This window comes from Bombina bombina, chromosome 2, assembly GCF_027579735.1.
Source record: "Bombina bombina isolate aBomBom1 chromosome 2, aBomBom1.pri, whole genome shotgun sequence".
NCBI lineage: Eukaryota > Metazoa > Chordata > Amphibia > Anura > Bombinatoridae > Bombina > Bombina bombina.
The window spans coordinates 600,892,867-600,909,427 of record NC_069500.1 but is presented as its reverse complement, the minus strand read 5'-3'; the positions used below and the strand labels follow the sequence as shown (position 1 = coordinate 600,909,427).

General features: G+C 42.0%; 1 protein-coding gene across 1 annotated transcript in view; it reads left to right on the top strand.

Moving 5' to 3' along the window:
- SMC5 (structural maintenance of chromosomes 5) overlaps positions 1–16,561 on the top strand; it is a 515,710-nt gene that overhangs the window by 399,266 nt on the left and 99,883 nt on the right. The window contains exons 22-23 of the mRNA XM_053702514.1: positions 7,660–7,839; positions 7,933–8,028. Coding sequence (XP_053558489.1) covers positions 7,660–7,839; positions 7,933–8,028 — 276 coding nt within the window. The remainder of the gene's footprint in view (positions 1–7,659; positions 7,840–7,932; positions 8,029–16,561) is intronic.

The following is a 16,561-nucleotide window of genomic DNA, read 5'->3' as shown; positions in this document are numbered from 1 at the left end:
GGCAGACGGTCCCTAAGGTGGAGGGAGCTATTTCTACCCTAGCTAAGCGTACAACTATACCAATTGAGGACAGTTGTGCTTTCAAAGATCCTATGGATAAAAAATTAGAGGGTCTTCTAAAGAAAATATTTATCAGGGTTTTCTTCTGCAACCTATAGCGTGTATTGTTCCTGTAACTACTGCAGCTGCTTTTTGGTTCAAGGCTCTTGAGGAGGCTCTTAAGGTTGAGACCCCATTGGATGATATTTTAGATAGAATTAAGGCTCTCAAGCTAGCTAATTCTTTTATTACAGATGCCGCTTTTCAACTGGCTAAATTAGCGGCAAAGAATTCAGGTTTTGCCATTTTAGCACGTAGAGCGTTATGGCTTAAGTCCTGGTCTGCTGATGTGTCATCAAAATCTAAGCTATTAGCTATTCCTTTCAAGGGTAAGACCCTATTCGGGCCTGAACTGAAGGAGATCATTTCCGACATCACTGGAGGAAAAGGCCATGCCCTTCCTCAGAATAAGACAAATAGAATGAGGGCCAAACAAAATAATTTTTGTTCCTTTCGAAACTTCAAAGGTGGTCCCGCTACCTCCTCCCCTGCCACAAAGCAGGAGGGGAATTTTGCCCAATCCAAGTCAGTCTAGAGACCTAACCAGAACTGGAATAAAGGTAAACAGGCAAAGAAGCCCGCTGCTGCTCCCAAGACAGCATGAAGGGGCAGCCCCCGATCCGGGACCGGATCTAGTGGGGGGCAGGCTTTCTCTCTTCGCTCAGGCTTGGTTAAGAGACGTTCAGGATTCCTGGGAATTAGAAATTGTGACCTAGGGGTATCTTCTAGAATTCAAAGATTCTCCTCCAAGGGGGAGATTTCATCTTTCACGGTTGTCTGTAAACCAGACAAAAAGAGAGGCGTTCTTACGCTGTGTAGAAGACCTATATACTTTGGGGGTAATCTGCCCAGTTCCAAAAGCAGAACAGGGGCAGGGGTTTTACTCCAATCTGTTCGTAGTTCCCAAAAAAGAAGGAACCTTCAGACCGATTTTAGATCGCAAGATCCTAAACAAATTTCTCAGAGTCCCATCCTTCAAGATGGAGACCATTCGGACAATTTTACCAATGATCCAGGAGGGTCAATATATGACCACCGTGGATTTGAAGGATGCGTATCTTCACATTCCTATCCTCAAAGATCATGACCAGTTCCTCAGGTTCGCCTTCCTGGACAAGCATTACCAGTTTGTGGCTCTTTCTTTCGGGTTGGCCACAGCTCCCAGAATTTTCACAAAAGTGCTAGGGTCCCTTCTGGCAGTTCTAAGGCCTCAGGGCATAACAGTGGCGCCCTATCTGGACGATATCTTGATTCAGGCGTCAACTTACCAACTAGCCAAATCCCACGCGGACATCGTGTTGGCTTTTCTAAGATCTCACGGGTAGAAGGTGAACATAAAGAAGAGTTCACTTGTCCCTCTCACAAGAGTTCCATTCCTGGGAACTCTGATAGACTCAGTAGACATGAGAATTTTTCCGACGGAGGTCAGGAAATCAAAGATCTTAACCACCTGCCGAGCTCTTCATTCCATTCCTCGGCCGTCAGTGGCTCAGTGTATGGAGGAAATTGGATTAATGGTAGCGGCAATGGACATAGTTCCGTTTGCTCGCTTGCATCTCAGACCACTGCAGCTATGCATGCTCAAACAGTGGAATGGGGACTATACAAATTTATCTCCTCAGATAAATCTGGATCAAGAGACCAGAGACTCTCTTCTTTGGTGGTTGTCACAGGATCATCTGTCCCAGGGAATGTGTTTCCGCAGGCCAGCATGGGTCATAGTGACCACGGACGCCAGCCTATTGGGCTGGGGTGCAGTCTGGAATTCCCTAAAGGCACAGGGTGTGTGGACTCAGGAGGAGACTCTCCTTCCAATAAATATTCTAGAACTGAGAGCGATATTCAACGCGCTTCAGGCGTGGCCTCAGCTGGCTTCGGCCAAATTCATAAGATTCCAGTCGGACAATATCACGACTGTAGCATATATCAATTATCAAGGGGGAACAAAGTGTTCTCTAGCGATGATAGAGGTTTCCAAGATAATTCGATGGGCGGAGACTCACTCTTGCCATCTATCAGCAATCTATATCCCAGGAGTGGAGAACTGAGAAGCGGATTTTCTAAGTCGACAGACTTTTCATCCCGGGGAGTGGGAGCTCCATCCGGAGGTGTTTACGCAATTGATTCATCATTGGGGCACACCAGAATTGGATCTGATGGCATCTCGTCAGAATGCCAAACTTCCTTGTTATGGGTCCAGATCGAGGGATCCCCAAGCAGTACTGATAGATGCTCTAGCAGTACCTTGGTCGTTCAACCTGGCTTATGTGTTTCCTCCTTTTCCTCTCCTTCCTCGTCTGATTGCCAGAATCAAACAGGAGAGGGCTTCGGTCAGTTCGATAGCACCTGCGTGGCCACGCAGGACTTGGTATGCAGACCTGGTGGAAATGTCATCTCTGCCACCATGGAAACTGAGACAGGACCTTCTCATTCAAGGTCCGTTCCAGCATCCAAATCTAGTTTCTCTGCGGCTGGCTGCCTGGAGATTGAACGCTTGATTTTATCTAAGCGCGGATTCTCTGAGTCGGTCATAGATACCTTGATTCTGGCTCGAAAGCCTGTCACTAGGAAAATTTACCATATGACTTGGCGTAAATATTGGTCCGAATCCAAAGGCTACTCATGGAGTAAGATCAGTATTCCTAAGATTTTGTCCTTTCTCCAAGAAGGATTGGAGAAGGGGTTATCAGCTAGTTCCCTAAAGGGACAGATATCTGCTTTATCAATTTTACTGCACAAGCGTCTGGCAGATGTTCCAGACGTTCAGTCGTTTTGTCAGGCTTTAGTTACAATCAAGCCTGTGTTTAGACCTGTTGCTCCGCCATGGAGTTTGAATTTAGTTCTTAAAGTTCTTCAAGGGGTTCCGTTTGAACCTATGCATTCCGTAGATATTAAGCTTCTATCTTGGAAAGTTCTGTTTTTAGTTGCTATCTCTTCGGCTTGAAGAGTTTCTGAACTATCTGCATTGCAATGCGACTCGCCTTATCTTCTTTTCCATTCCGATAAGGTGGTTTTGCGTACCAAAAATGGATTCCTTCCTAAGGTTGTTACTAATAAGAATATTAATCAGGGGGGCGGAGCCAACTGCCGAAGCTACAGGACGTGCTGTCTTTGAGCTCCTAAAATTTGATATCAAATAAGCTATCCTATGGCGACTTAAGAACCTATACTTTTATATATTGGCTAAATATCACATCCTAGGTCATAGACTGGGAAGTTTAAGATTGAATGGACATGTTATTAGCGCAATTCCAGCGAGGAGGCCCACTAGTAGGTTGGTAACACGGCTAGGTTTCCACAGCCATAGCTAAAATTATCTACGCAATATAGTGGCGGACCAAGAACTTCCTCTGGCATATTACGTTGCAACATACAAATGGAGCAACAAATTACTGCGGCTTTATGTGCTTTAATGAACTCTTTAGACTCTCATCACCAAGACCTAGCAGCTGAATTGAAAGATGTGACGACCCCATTTCAACATCCTACTCTGATAAGAGAAGCTGCAGGAGAGAATGTATGGCCGAAAAAGAACCTTCCGCTATGCAACATGACCTCACTCCAGGATATGGTGGAACAGCTTGCAGCGAGTAAAAAGGTATCAGACCCGCAGATGACAGAACAGCGGGAAACTACATCGCAAGTTAGTACTCTGCAGCTCTCCCTGGCCCTCGCAGAGTCAAGGCAGCAAATTGCAATATGGCGTGAGATTCTGCAGCTACAACGGCTCAGACTGTCTAGAACACGAAATCTACACCAGAAAGTATCTTCCTACCTCAATGCCTCAGGAGATCCATCTACGGATTCAGGAGCCAAGGCAGGCGGGGTAGCTGAGCCTGATGCCGAGGGGAGGTCAGAACAAATGAAGGCTACACAGGAAGGGTTCAAAGCAAGATCCAAATTTGGCTCCAAGCATCTCAACCTGCCCATACTGAGATTAGACTATCTCGCTACCCGCTTTTCTTGCAGCGCCGACCAGCCTGCACAACTATCGGGTCAATATGCCGATCTTCTTGTCGATTTGCTAGATCAGCCTATACAGCGAGGATTCTTTTCTTATTTGCCTCCTAGGCAAGTTCAACACCGCAGAAGAGGAGTCGGTTAAATCTCACAACTCAGGTAGTTTTCCATGGGACAGCACATGCCTTTAGTGATTTGCCCCCACTGCTGGACTTCACCAGAGCCTCATATTATAACAATTAGCTCTTCAAATGAAGAGTCATTACTCTGAGAACTAGAGAACATTGATCTATTCCATGGGCCTAACTAATATTCATGTTAATTAATACTTATTGTATCTAATACAAGTTGAAAATGACCTGTCATTTTGCAATGCCTAAATATATCTTAAGGCTCTTTTTGTAAAAGCACTAAGGTCTAGTTAAATGTGTTAATATTAATTTTTATATATAGCTAATTTGTTCTAACTACACTAACCCTCTAGAGACACAGTGATAGATAATTATTATTTAAATAATTTGGTCTTTTGCAGGTTGCCATACACAGTCTCTTCACAGAAGGCATAGCTTCATTTTCTCTCTACGTTAGCAAAGGAATAGGGAGTTTACATTTTCAATGTATTGTTATTATTTCACCTGTCTACATATACTAGCACCTATCTATGACGAGAGTACCCCTAGTCTGTTATATGAGGTCCTATCGCTTACATATTATTTGAATTTTACTTGAAGTATCCGTGTGTAGTGCACCCCATCCCCTGTTACTTGGGGTGTTGCTGTGTTACCGGCGGCCGAGGTGACACGCTTACTTTTAGTATACTTCGGGGTAGTGTGTGGATAAGCCTTTGGGACCTAACATTATTTTATTTAACCAACTAAAAGCATATTAACACTTCTTGGTTAAGATTATTTCTAGATACTCCTTGCAGTTATGTTTAAATAAGGCGGACAAGCTCAAACTCTCTCCCTCTTATATTCAGTTTTTGATATCATATAGAGAGACGCTGACACTAGATTTTCTATTCTACTCTATCATATACATTGATAACTCTAGCTGGACTCCCAACTTTAGTGTTGGGGGTGACCCCTTCGCTGGAGTATTGCATCATACAGGCGTGTTCCTGTAACTGACAGTTAATACCCTAGAAGAAGTCCAACATTAGACTATCTTCAACATACTCTTCCTGTGACCACTTATATATGTCTATCCTAAAGGCCATAGGGGATAATAGATTCTCTGAAATGTATAAAATAATTATATCTAATGTCACTCTAGAGAAATATTAGTAATTGTACTATACAGTTTATATTTGTACCACCTCCCCCCCCCCCCACCAGGTTAATGAGAATACCTGAGGGGTAATAGTATTGTAAATATTCACCCACCCTGGTGAATCCTTAAACGGTATTAACCCGCTTCATAACACCAATTTGCCCGGTTCATATTATACGCCTTTTTGGGTTTCAGAGTTACCCTCTATGTCACAAGAGGGAATTGGTGTCCTCATTTGTTACATGTTAGAACTTCTTAGTTAAGATGTTTGTTATTTTAATATAAAGTGCAATTTAAAGTATCATTCTATTAGGCATTATTTCATGATACAGAGGTTTCTCAGTAAAGTGTATTAAATTAATGATCCTACATATGCCTGCTTGTAATAACATACTAATAGACAGAATACCATGAAAAAGGGCTCTATAGTATCATCTTATAAAATAATAAAATGATAAGGTATCAATGTAGATCTCGCAATATATTTACCTGAGGTATGCTAGTCATACGGTAGGATATTCATGTTTTGTACAATGCCTATCATGATTTACTGCTGCTATTAGATATGTTCAGTTTGAAATAACCTGTTATTGTGTTTCTGTATGAACATGTTTGTATTCAATACCTTAATAAAAATCTTTGATTTAAAAAAAAAAAAAAAAGAATATTAATCAGGAAATTGTTGTTCCTTCTCTGTGTCCTAACCCTTCTTCTAAGAAGGAGCGTCTGTTACACAACTTGGACGTGGCTCGTGCCTTGAAGTTTTACTTGCAAGCGACTAAAGATTTCCGTCAAATATCTTCTCTGTTTGTTGTCTATTCTGGAAAACTTAGAGGTCAAAAAGCTACGGCTACCTCTTTCTTTTTGGCTGAAAAGCATCATCCGTTTGGCATACGAGACTGCTGGACAGCAGCCTCCTGAAAGGATTACAGCCCACTCTACTAGAGCGGTGGCTTCCACATGGGCTTTTAAAAACGATGCTTCTGTTGAACAGATTTGTAAGGCTGCGACTTGGTCTTCCCTTCATACCTTTTCAAAATTTTACAAATTTGATACTTTTGCTTCTTCGGAGGCTATTTTTGGGAGAAAAGTTCTTCAAGCAGTGGTGCCTTCTGTTTAACCATCTGTCTTGTCCCTCCCATTCATCCGTGTCCTGTAGCTTTGGTATTGTATCCCACAAGTAAAGGATGAATCTGTGGACTCGTCGTATCTTATAGAAGAAAAGTAAATTTATGCTTTCCTGATAAATTGATTTCTTCTATGATACGACAAGTCCACGGCCCGCCCTTTCATTTTAAGACAGATTATATTTTTTGATTTAAGACTTCAGTCACCTCTGCACCTTTTAGTTTCTCCTTTTTCTTCCTATACCTTCGGTCGAATGACTGGGAGGTGAAGTCAAGGGAGGAGCTATATAGACAGCTCTGCTGTGGTGCTCTTTGCCACTTCATGTTAGCAGTAGGATAATATCCCACAAGTAAAGGATGAATCCGTGGACTTGTATCATAGAAGAAATCAATTTATCAGGTAAGCATAAATTTACTTTTTTATGATATTGACGTTAGCTACATGAGCTTTGGAGATTTTTGTGTATTTTAGTGTATGCTCTGATATAAGAATCTGCTATCTTAGTTGACTAGAAAATCAGGTTTTCCCCATCTGATCACAATCATCATAAAAAGTTATTTAGAGCATGTAAATTTTGCACTGCAGTGTCCCTTTTAATTGTGTATCGTAGGCAAACAATTATTTTGCAAATAAGCAGTAGTCAAATGCTGTTATTTTGTTTATTTTAATGAAAAATGTTAAAGCCATTTTAAATAGAATTTCAAATTAGCAACAATTTTCATGCTTTTGTATATTTGTTACCCAGGTAATAGGTGTTCAGTGGCTGATAAGGACATCACTACAGCATAACTTAAAATGCTTGACTATACAAATTTGTGGGTGATGGTTAAAGGGATTTGTGTGTGTGTGTGTGTGTGTATATATATATATATATATATATATATATATATATATATATATATAGTAGTTAAAATGTAACCATATTCATTCCCTAATTAAAAAAGTTATAAGCATTTGAATAAAAGGAATTAACATAGATTACTTGGTCAAACACTGTTGAACGGCTATAATTTAAAAAAAAATCAAATTACATTTTGGTGTTTTTCCTCAGTTGTAGTCTGACCTCTATCATAAAGTTATTAATTTTGGCATAATGAAAATGCTAATTTTAAACACCTGCATACCGAAATTGTCCATTGTTTATTATAATGTTTGTTTTTACAGAACAAGATACAATTTCTTTCTTTTGCTCTTCTATAGGAAGAATATGACAAGTATGGAATCAGGATTCGTGTGAAATTTAGAAGTAGCACTCAGCTTCATGAACTGACGCCACACCACCAAAGTGGTGGGGAGCGCAGCGTATCCACTATGCTCTACCTAATGGCACTTCAGGAGCTTAATAGATGCCCTTTCAGAGTAGTTGATGAAATAAACCAGGTATACAATTTAGAATGAAATGCAGAGATGTATTATATGTAAGCAGTTATGAGACAGCATCTGGACTAAGAAATTAAATTATTTTTCTTTAAGGGCATGGACCCTGTTAACGAAAGAAGAGTGTTTGAAATGGTTGTGAAGACTGCTTGCAAAGAAAGTACTTCTCAGTATTTCCTTATTACACCAAAGGTAAGTCAGGAAATGTGTTTTTAAAAAAATTGTAAGCGCTATGTTGCTTTATTTGTTTCAGTGGCCTTTGCCTGTAGGTGTGCCTGGACAACAGGTCATATGCTACTATAAGGCAATAAAGGATTTACCTTTCTTGGTAACTGGCACTAAGTTTGCAGGAGCTGCAATGTATACAGTTCTCAGGAACAGACCGGGGTCATCACCAGATGAGCAGAGCCAGGTACCAGCACTCAGAGATATTATAAGAGTAGTCAACAGTCAGGCCAAAGTTAAATATCAGATTATTCATCAAGAACCAAATGTCATTGTAAAAGCAGCAGGCAAAACGGTAGTCATTGAAACTGTTCCAGTAGTCGGAAGCCAGTAGAGCAGCCCTCAGGGTACAGACATGGATAAGGCTTGGTTCCTAAACCAGGACGTAAGCAGGGGTCAAAACCTGACACTGACTTCCATGAGAATTACTAAGCACCTAACTGCTGTGAACAGGGACTTTTAACACCTCCCAGTGGTGGAACCAAAACCACTGCAGTGTTATTTCTGATATCCAGGTTACAAATAGTGCTACTTTTAGATCCAGTATCACAGCTAGCCATGTTAACAGAGGAAGCCTGTAGATCCAGTGCACTAAACTTAGCATGCCCCCTCCCCCAAACCTCTTCAGACTCTGAGTTGCCCATAGCGACCCCCATAATATCCCTGCGCTAAACCTCCTTTCTTAAGCTAGCTCTAGTCTCCAACCTCACTAACAACTCCCCTCACAGCTAGGGTTGCCACCTCGGCCATGTTTTTATGGACACTTATGAGTTATACATGCTGCAGGGTATGCAGAGAGGAACATGAATAGTACTGTGTAAAGTGTAACTATTTGTGTGCTGTCCATGCTTGAAATTAATGTTCCTACCTGCAAACCCTGCAGCATTTAAAACTTATACGTGCCCAGGAAAACATGGCTAAGGTGGCAATCCTACTCACAGCACAAGCTTGATTTCTGCCATTAGCCTTCGAGTTAGCATGGCCCCTATCAAGCTTAGGTAAGGACCTGGGACCCTTACAGCTGCACAGTTTTGATCTTTTTATTTAAACAAAGATGAAGTTTATAGTAAGTTCTTATCTTGGAAGGACTTATGTTATTTTGCTACTTCTAATTTATAGGAATCATTAATGTAAATAATATATCTAACAAGGTGGTGTTGGCTAACAAGCCATTACTCCTGGGAATTCAACTCTTGGCCACAAGGAGGGGACAAAGATAACCAACATTCCACAAGCTTTTAATCCCTCACCTCTATGATATCCCAGTCTTCTATTTTCTTCCAAGGAGTAGGTGGATAATTGAGGTGCTCCAGATTCTTCGTGAGAAGGGGGTTCTCTGAATTAAGTTCAGACCTATTACTTCCCTCAGAAAGCTAAAGAGGGGTATAGGAGAGTACTAGTAATTCTTCTGCAAGAGTTTTGGTCACTAGCCTGCCACAGGTGTCACAGGCCCCTTGCCGCCTCCTGCTTGGTCTTGTTGTTCTATTCATATGGAAAATCCTCTGCTGTGTTATAGGGTACTGAATGGGCTTTCTACTGAATGCAGCAACTCTGAAGCTGGGTAAGCATAGTAGAGTGGGTGTCTGCCAGGTAAGAATATTTACTCACATAGCCCACAGACCAAAAGTAGTTGCATTTTAACATGTATGTCATAGCCAGAGGAAATGCATTAAGTAAGTACAGACAGTGTCATGTCAGGAGCTGGGTGCTATATTTGTAGGGCACTGTACAACTGTTAACTGACAGATCTGATTTTGAGCCTGTCTGGGCTATAGCTCCATACTTGGAGTTTTCTTTCTAATGACACGATGAGTCCACGGATCATCATTAATTACTGCTGGGAATATCACTCCTGCCCAGCAGGAGGCGGCAAATAGCACCACAGCAAAGCTATTAAATATCACCTCCCTTCTATCCTACCCCAGTCATTCTCTTTACCTACGTTAGAGCAAGGAAGTGGTAAAGTTATGTGTTAGTTAAAGATTCTTCAATCAAGAGTTTATTATTTTTTAAGTAGTGCAAGATTGTGCTGCTTTGTTCTGTGGTGTAGCCGTAGTCGATATCAGTCTCTTCAGTAGAGCAGTGGTGGCTTTAGAGCAATGGGAACTTGTGGGACATAAATCTCACTGCGCCTCCCATGTAATTTATGCTGCCCTAATTCTGATAGCCTAAATAAGATTACTCAGGCTTTATCTTTTATCCACAGGGCTATGTGAGGGAGAGGACCTCTTAAACCTGGTGAGCTGCCTTGCTGTGTGGCAGATTTACAAGGTAAGTGCTGACTTTTTATTCTGGGTCTGGGAAATAAGAGATCTCGGAGGAAGTGGAGCACTTTATTTACCTGGGACATAGAGCCTCCTATAAATAAAAGCAGGGGATAAGATGACAGCACTTTTTAGACAGGCACTGGGGCTGAGGAGATTGACTCAAGATGAGGTGTTTTTCCACTGCTCACAGTGGCTTAAATCACTGGGGCTGGGGAGATTGGCTCAAGGTGGTTTCACTGTTCACATATAGCACTGGCTAAGCAGCTGCCTAGCAAGTTAAGGATTAAAAGAGGTTTGACAGAATGTTTATTTAACTCCCGGTGGCTTAACTTTACAATAAACATGGGGACCGTGAGATTGCCTTTTGAAATGCCCACGATGGGCGGAGCTATGTGTGGCGCCAATTTGCGTTGTGCACCGCTTTCTCTGCACTTCCTGTTATCGGAAGGAACGGAGCAGAGTCCTCAGAGTGTTTACACATGTGATAGGACTGGACAGCGCTACAGCTGAGTTCCGGATCTTTTACTGAGATGAGTGTAACTGGTGTCAGAAGGGCTAATAGGCACCTCAGCAAAGTTAAGCTGAGGTGTAGAGAGGTTCTGCAGTATTTGTGTACCTAATTAACCTTTTCTGCACACAAAAATAAAAAAAGTTAAGTTTTAAAATTTAAAGAGACCGTAACGTTTTTCTGTTTTAATTTCTATTAAAAAATTTAAGAATTTTATTTGAATAATTCATCAATTGTGAGTCAGAATGGACCAAGAGGCCCTGCAAAGTGTCACTTGTTCCTTATGTTTTCTCTCATGTGTTGAGAGAATTTTAAATTATAGGGATAGACTTTTTCTCCAACATAGGTGTGTCCGGTCCACTGCGTCATCCTTACTTGTGGGATATTCTCCTCCCCAACAGGAAATGGCAAAGAGCCCAGCAAAGCTGGTCACATGATCCCTCCTAGGCTCCGCCTACCCCAGTCATTCTCTTTGCCGTTGCACAGGCAACATCTCCACGGAGATGGCTAAGAGTTTTTTGGTGTTTAAATGTAGTTTTTATCCTTCAATCAAGTGTTTGTTATTTTAAAATAGTGCTGGTATGTACTATTTACTCTGAAACAGAAAAGAGATGAAGATTTCTGTTTGTAAGAGGAAGATGATTTTAGCAAACGTTACTAAAATCGATTGCTGTTTCCACACAGGACTGTTGAGATGAAGTAACTTCAGTTGGGGGAAACAGTTTGCAGACTTTTCTGCTTGAGGTATGACTGGCCACATTTCTAACAAGACTTTGTAATGCTGGAAGGCTGTCATTTTCCCTATGGGGACCGGTAAGCCATTTTCTTAGTTTAAGTAAAAGAATAAAGGGCTTCATAAGGGCTTATAAAACTGGTAGACATTTTTCTGGGCTAAAACGATTACTTTACTAAACATATTTGGCAGATTATAACTCTTATAGTTATTATAATCTTGGGGATTGTTTTTAAAAAAACGGCAGGCACTGTATTGGACACCTTTTTCAGATGGGGGCCTTTTCTAGTCATAGGCAGAGCCTCATTTTCGCGCCACTAATGCGCGGTTGTTTTTGGAGAGCAAGGCATGCAGATGCATGTGTGAGGAGCTAAGAACCACTGAAAAAGCTTATAGAAGGCGTCATTTGGTATCGTATTCCCCTCTGGGCTTGGTTGGGTCTCAGCAAAGCAGATACCTGGGACTGTATAGGGGTTAAATGTAAAAACGGCTCCGGTTCCGTTATTTTAAGGGTTAAAGCTTTCAAATTTGGTGTGCAATACTTTTAAGGCTTTATGACACTGTGGTGAAAATTTGGTGAATTTTGAACAATTCCTTCATACTTTTTCACATATTCAGTTATAAAGTGTGTTCAGTTTAAAATTTAAAGTGACAGTAACGGTTTTATTTTAAAACGTTTTTTTGTGCTTTGTTGACAAGTTTAAGCCTGTTTAACATGTCTGAACCATCAGATAAGCGATATTCTATATGTATGAAAGCCAAGGTTTCTCCCCATTTAAATATATGTGATGATTGTGACATAGTGTCCAAAAAAAGTAGGGACAATGATGCCACAGATACTGATATTGCCCAAGATGATTCCTCAAATGAGGGGAGTAAGCATGGTACTGCATCATCCCCTTCTGTGTCTACACCAGTTTTGCCCACACAAGAGGCCCCTAGTACATCTAGTGCGCCCATACTTATTACCATGCAACAATTAACGGCTGTAATGGATAATTCTATTGCTAACATTTTATCCAAAATGCCTACTTATCAGAGAAAGCGCGATTGCTCTGTTTTAAAAACTGAAGAGCAAGAGGACGCTGATGATAACTGTTCTGACATACCCTCACACCAATCTGAAGGGGCCAGGAGGGAGGTTTTGTCTGAGGGAGAAATTTCAGATTCAGGAAAAATTTCTCAGCAAGCTGAACCTGATGTTGTAACATTTAAATTTAAACTAGAACATCTCCGCGCACTGCTTAAGGAGGTATTATCTACTCTGGATGATTGTGACAATTTGGTCATTCCAGAGAAATTATGTAAGATGGACAAGTTCCTAGAGGTTCCGGTGCCCCCCGATGCTTTTCCTATACCCAAGCGGGTGGCGGACATAGTAAATAAGGAGTGGGAAAGGCCCGGCATACCTTTTGTTCCTCCCCCTATATTTAAGAAATTATTTCCTATAGTCGACCCCAGAAAGGACTTATGGCAGACAGTCCCCAAGGTCGAGGGGGCGGTTTCAACTCTAAACAAACGCACTACTATTCCTATAGAAGATAGTTGTGCTTTCAAAGATCCTATGGATAAAAAAATTAGAGGGTTTGCTTAAAAAGATGTTTGTTCAGCAAGGTTACCTTCTACAACCAATTTCATGCATTGTTCCTGTCACTACGGCAGCGTGTTTCTGGTTCGAAGAACTAGAAAAGTCGCTCAATAAAGAATCTTCGTATGAGGAGGTTATGGACAGAGTTCAAGCACTTAAATTGGCTCTTTTATTTTAGATGCCGCTTTGCAATTAGCTAGATTAGCGGCGAAAAATTCAGGGTTTGCTATCGTGGCGCGCAGAGCGCTTTGGCTAAAGTCTTGGTCAGCGGATGTGTCTTCCAAGACAAAATTGCTTAACATCCCTTTCAAGGGTAAAACACTGTTTGGTCCTGATTTGAAAGAGATTATTTCAGACATCACTGGGGGAAAGGGCCACGCCCTTCCTCAGGATAGGTCCTTTAAGGCTAAAAATAAGCCTAATTTTCGTCCCTTTCGCAGAAACGGACCAGCCTCTAATTCTACATCCTCTAAGCAAGAGGGTAATACTTCTCAACCCAAACCAGCCTGGAGACCGATGCAAGGCTGGAACAAGGGTAAGCAGGCCAAGAAGCCTGCCACAGCTACCAAAACAGCATGAAGGGATGGCCCCCGATCCGGGACCGGATCTGGTGGGGGGCAGACTTTCTCTCTTTGCTCAGGTTTGGGCAAGAGATGTTCAGGATCCTTGGGCACTAGAAATAGTTTCTCAAGGTTATCTCCTGGAATTCAAGGAACTACCCCCAAGGGGAAGGTTCCACAGGTCTCAATTATCTTCAAACCAAATAAAAAGACAGGCATTCTTACATTGTGTAGAAGACCTGTTAAAGATGGGAGTAATTCATCCAGTTCCAATAGGAGAACAAGGGATGGGGTTTTACTCCAACCTGTTCATAGTTCCCAAAAAAGAGGGAACATTCAGACCAATTTTAGATCTCAAAATCCTAAACAAATTTCTCAGGGTTCCATCGTTCAAAATGGAAACCATTCGAACGATCCTTCCTACCATCCAGGAAGGTCAATTTATGACCACGGTGGATTTAAAGGATGCGTACCTACATATTCCTATCCACAAGGAACATCATCAGTTCCTAAGGTTCGCTTTTCTGGACAAGCATTACCAGTTTGTGGCACTTCCATTCGGATTAGCCACTGCTCCCAGAATTTTCACAAAGGTACTATGGTCCCTTCTAGCGGTTCTAAGACCAAGGGGCATTGCAATAGTACCTTACTTGGACGACATCCTGATTCAAGCGTCGTCTCTGTCAAAAGCAAAGGCTCATACGGACATCGTTCTAGCCTTTCTCAGATCTCACGGATGGAAAGTGAACATAGAAAAAAGTTCTCTGTCCCCGTCAACAAGAGTTCCCTTCTTGGGAACAATAATAGATTCCTTAGAAATGAGGATTTTTCTGACAGAAGTCAGAAAATCAAAACTTCTAAGCTCTTGTCAAGTACTTCATTCTGTTCTTCATCCTTCCATAGCGCAGTGCATGGAAGTAATAGGATTGATGGTTGCAGCAATGGACATAGTTCCTTTTGCGCGAATTCATCTAAGACCATTACAACTGTGCATGCTCAGACAGTGGAATGGGGATTATACAGACTTGTCTCCGACGATTCAAGTAGATCAAAGGACCAGAGATTCACTCCGTTGGTGGCTGATCCTGGACAACCTGTCACAGGGAATGAGCTTCCGCAGACCAGAGTGGGTCATTGTCACGACCGACGCCAGTCTGGTGGGCTGGGGCGCGGTCTGGGAACCCCTGAAAGCTCAGGGTCTATGGTCTCGGGAAGAATCTCTTCTCCCGATAAACATTCTGGAACTGAGAGCGATATTCAATGCTCTCAAAGCTTGGCCTCATCTAGCAAAGGCCAAATTCATAAGGTTTCAATCAGACAACATGACGACTGTTGCATATATCAACCATCAGGGGGGAACAAGGAGTTCCCTGGCGATGGAGGAAGTGACCAAGATAATTCAATGGGCGGAGGATCACTCCTGCCACTTGTCTGCAATCCACATCCCAGGAGTGGAAAATTGGGAAGCGGATTTTCTGAGTCGTCAGACCTTCCATCCGGGGGAATGGGAACTCCATCCGGAAATCTTTGCCCAAATAACTCAATTATGGGGCATTCCAGACATGGATCTGATGGCGTCTCGTCAGAACTTCAAGGTTCCTTGCTACGGGTCCAGATCCAGGGATCCCAAGGCGACTCTAGTGGATGCACTAGTAGCACCTTGGACCTTCAACCTAGCTTATGTATTCCCACCGTTTCCTCTCATTCCCAGGCTGGTAGCCAGGATCAATCAGGAGAGGGCTTCGGTGATCTTGATAGCTCCTGCGTGGCCACGCAGGACTTGGTATGCAGACCTGGTGAATATGTCATCGGCTCCACCATGGAAGCTACCTTTGAGACAGGACCTTCTGGTTCAAGGTCCATTCGAACATCCGAATCTGGTTTCCCTCCAACTGACTGCTTGGAGATTGAACGCTTGATTTTATCAAAGCGTGGGTTTTCAGATTCCGTAATAGATACTCTTATTCAGGCTAGAAAGCCTGTAACTAGAAAGATTTACCATAAAATATGGAAAAAAATATATCTGTTGGTGTGAATCTAAAGGATTCCCATGGAACAAGATAAAAATTCCTAAGATTTTATCCTTTCTACAAGAAGGTTTGGAGAAAGGATTATCTGCAAGTTCTCTGAAGGGACAGATCTCTGCTTTATCTGTTTTACTTCACAAAAGGCTGGCAGCTGTGCCAGACGTTCAAGCGTTTGTTCAGGCTCTGGTTAGAATCAAGCCTGTTTACAGACCTTTGACTCCTCCCTGGAGTCTTAATCTAGTTCTTTCAGTTCTTCAAGGGGTTCCGTTTGAACCCTTACATTCCGTAGATATTAAGTTATTATCTTGGAAAGTTTTGTTTTTGGTTGCAATTTCTTCTGCTAGAAGAGTTTCTGAGTTATCTGCTCTGCAGTGTTCTCCGCCCTATCTGGTGTTCCATGCAGATAAGGTGGTTTTGCGTACTAAGCCTGGTTTTCTTCCGAAAGTTGTTTCCAACAAAAATATTAACCAGGAGATTGTTGTACCTTCTTTGTGTCCGAATCCAGTTTCAAAGAAGGAACGTTTGTTACACAATTTGGACGTAGTCCGTGCTCTAAAATTCTATTTAGAGGCTACTAAAGATTTCAGACAAACATCTTCTTTGTTTGTTGTTTATTCTGGTAAAAGGAGAGGTCAAAAAGCAACTTCTACCTCTCTTTCCTTTTGGCTTAAAAGCATTATCCGATTGGCTTATGAGACTGCCGGACGGCAGCCTCCTGAAAGAATCACAGCTCATTCCACTAGGGCTGTGGCTTCCACATGGGCCTTCAAGAACGAGGCTTCTGTTGACCAGATATGTAAGGCAGCGACTTGGTCTT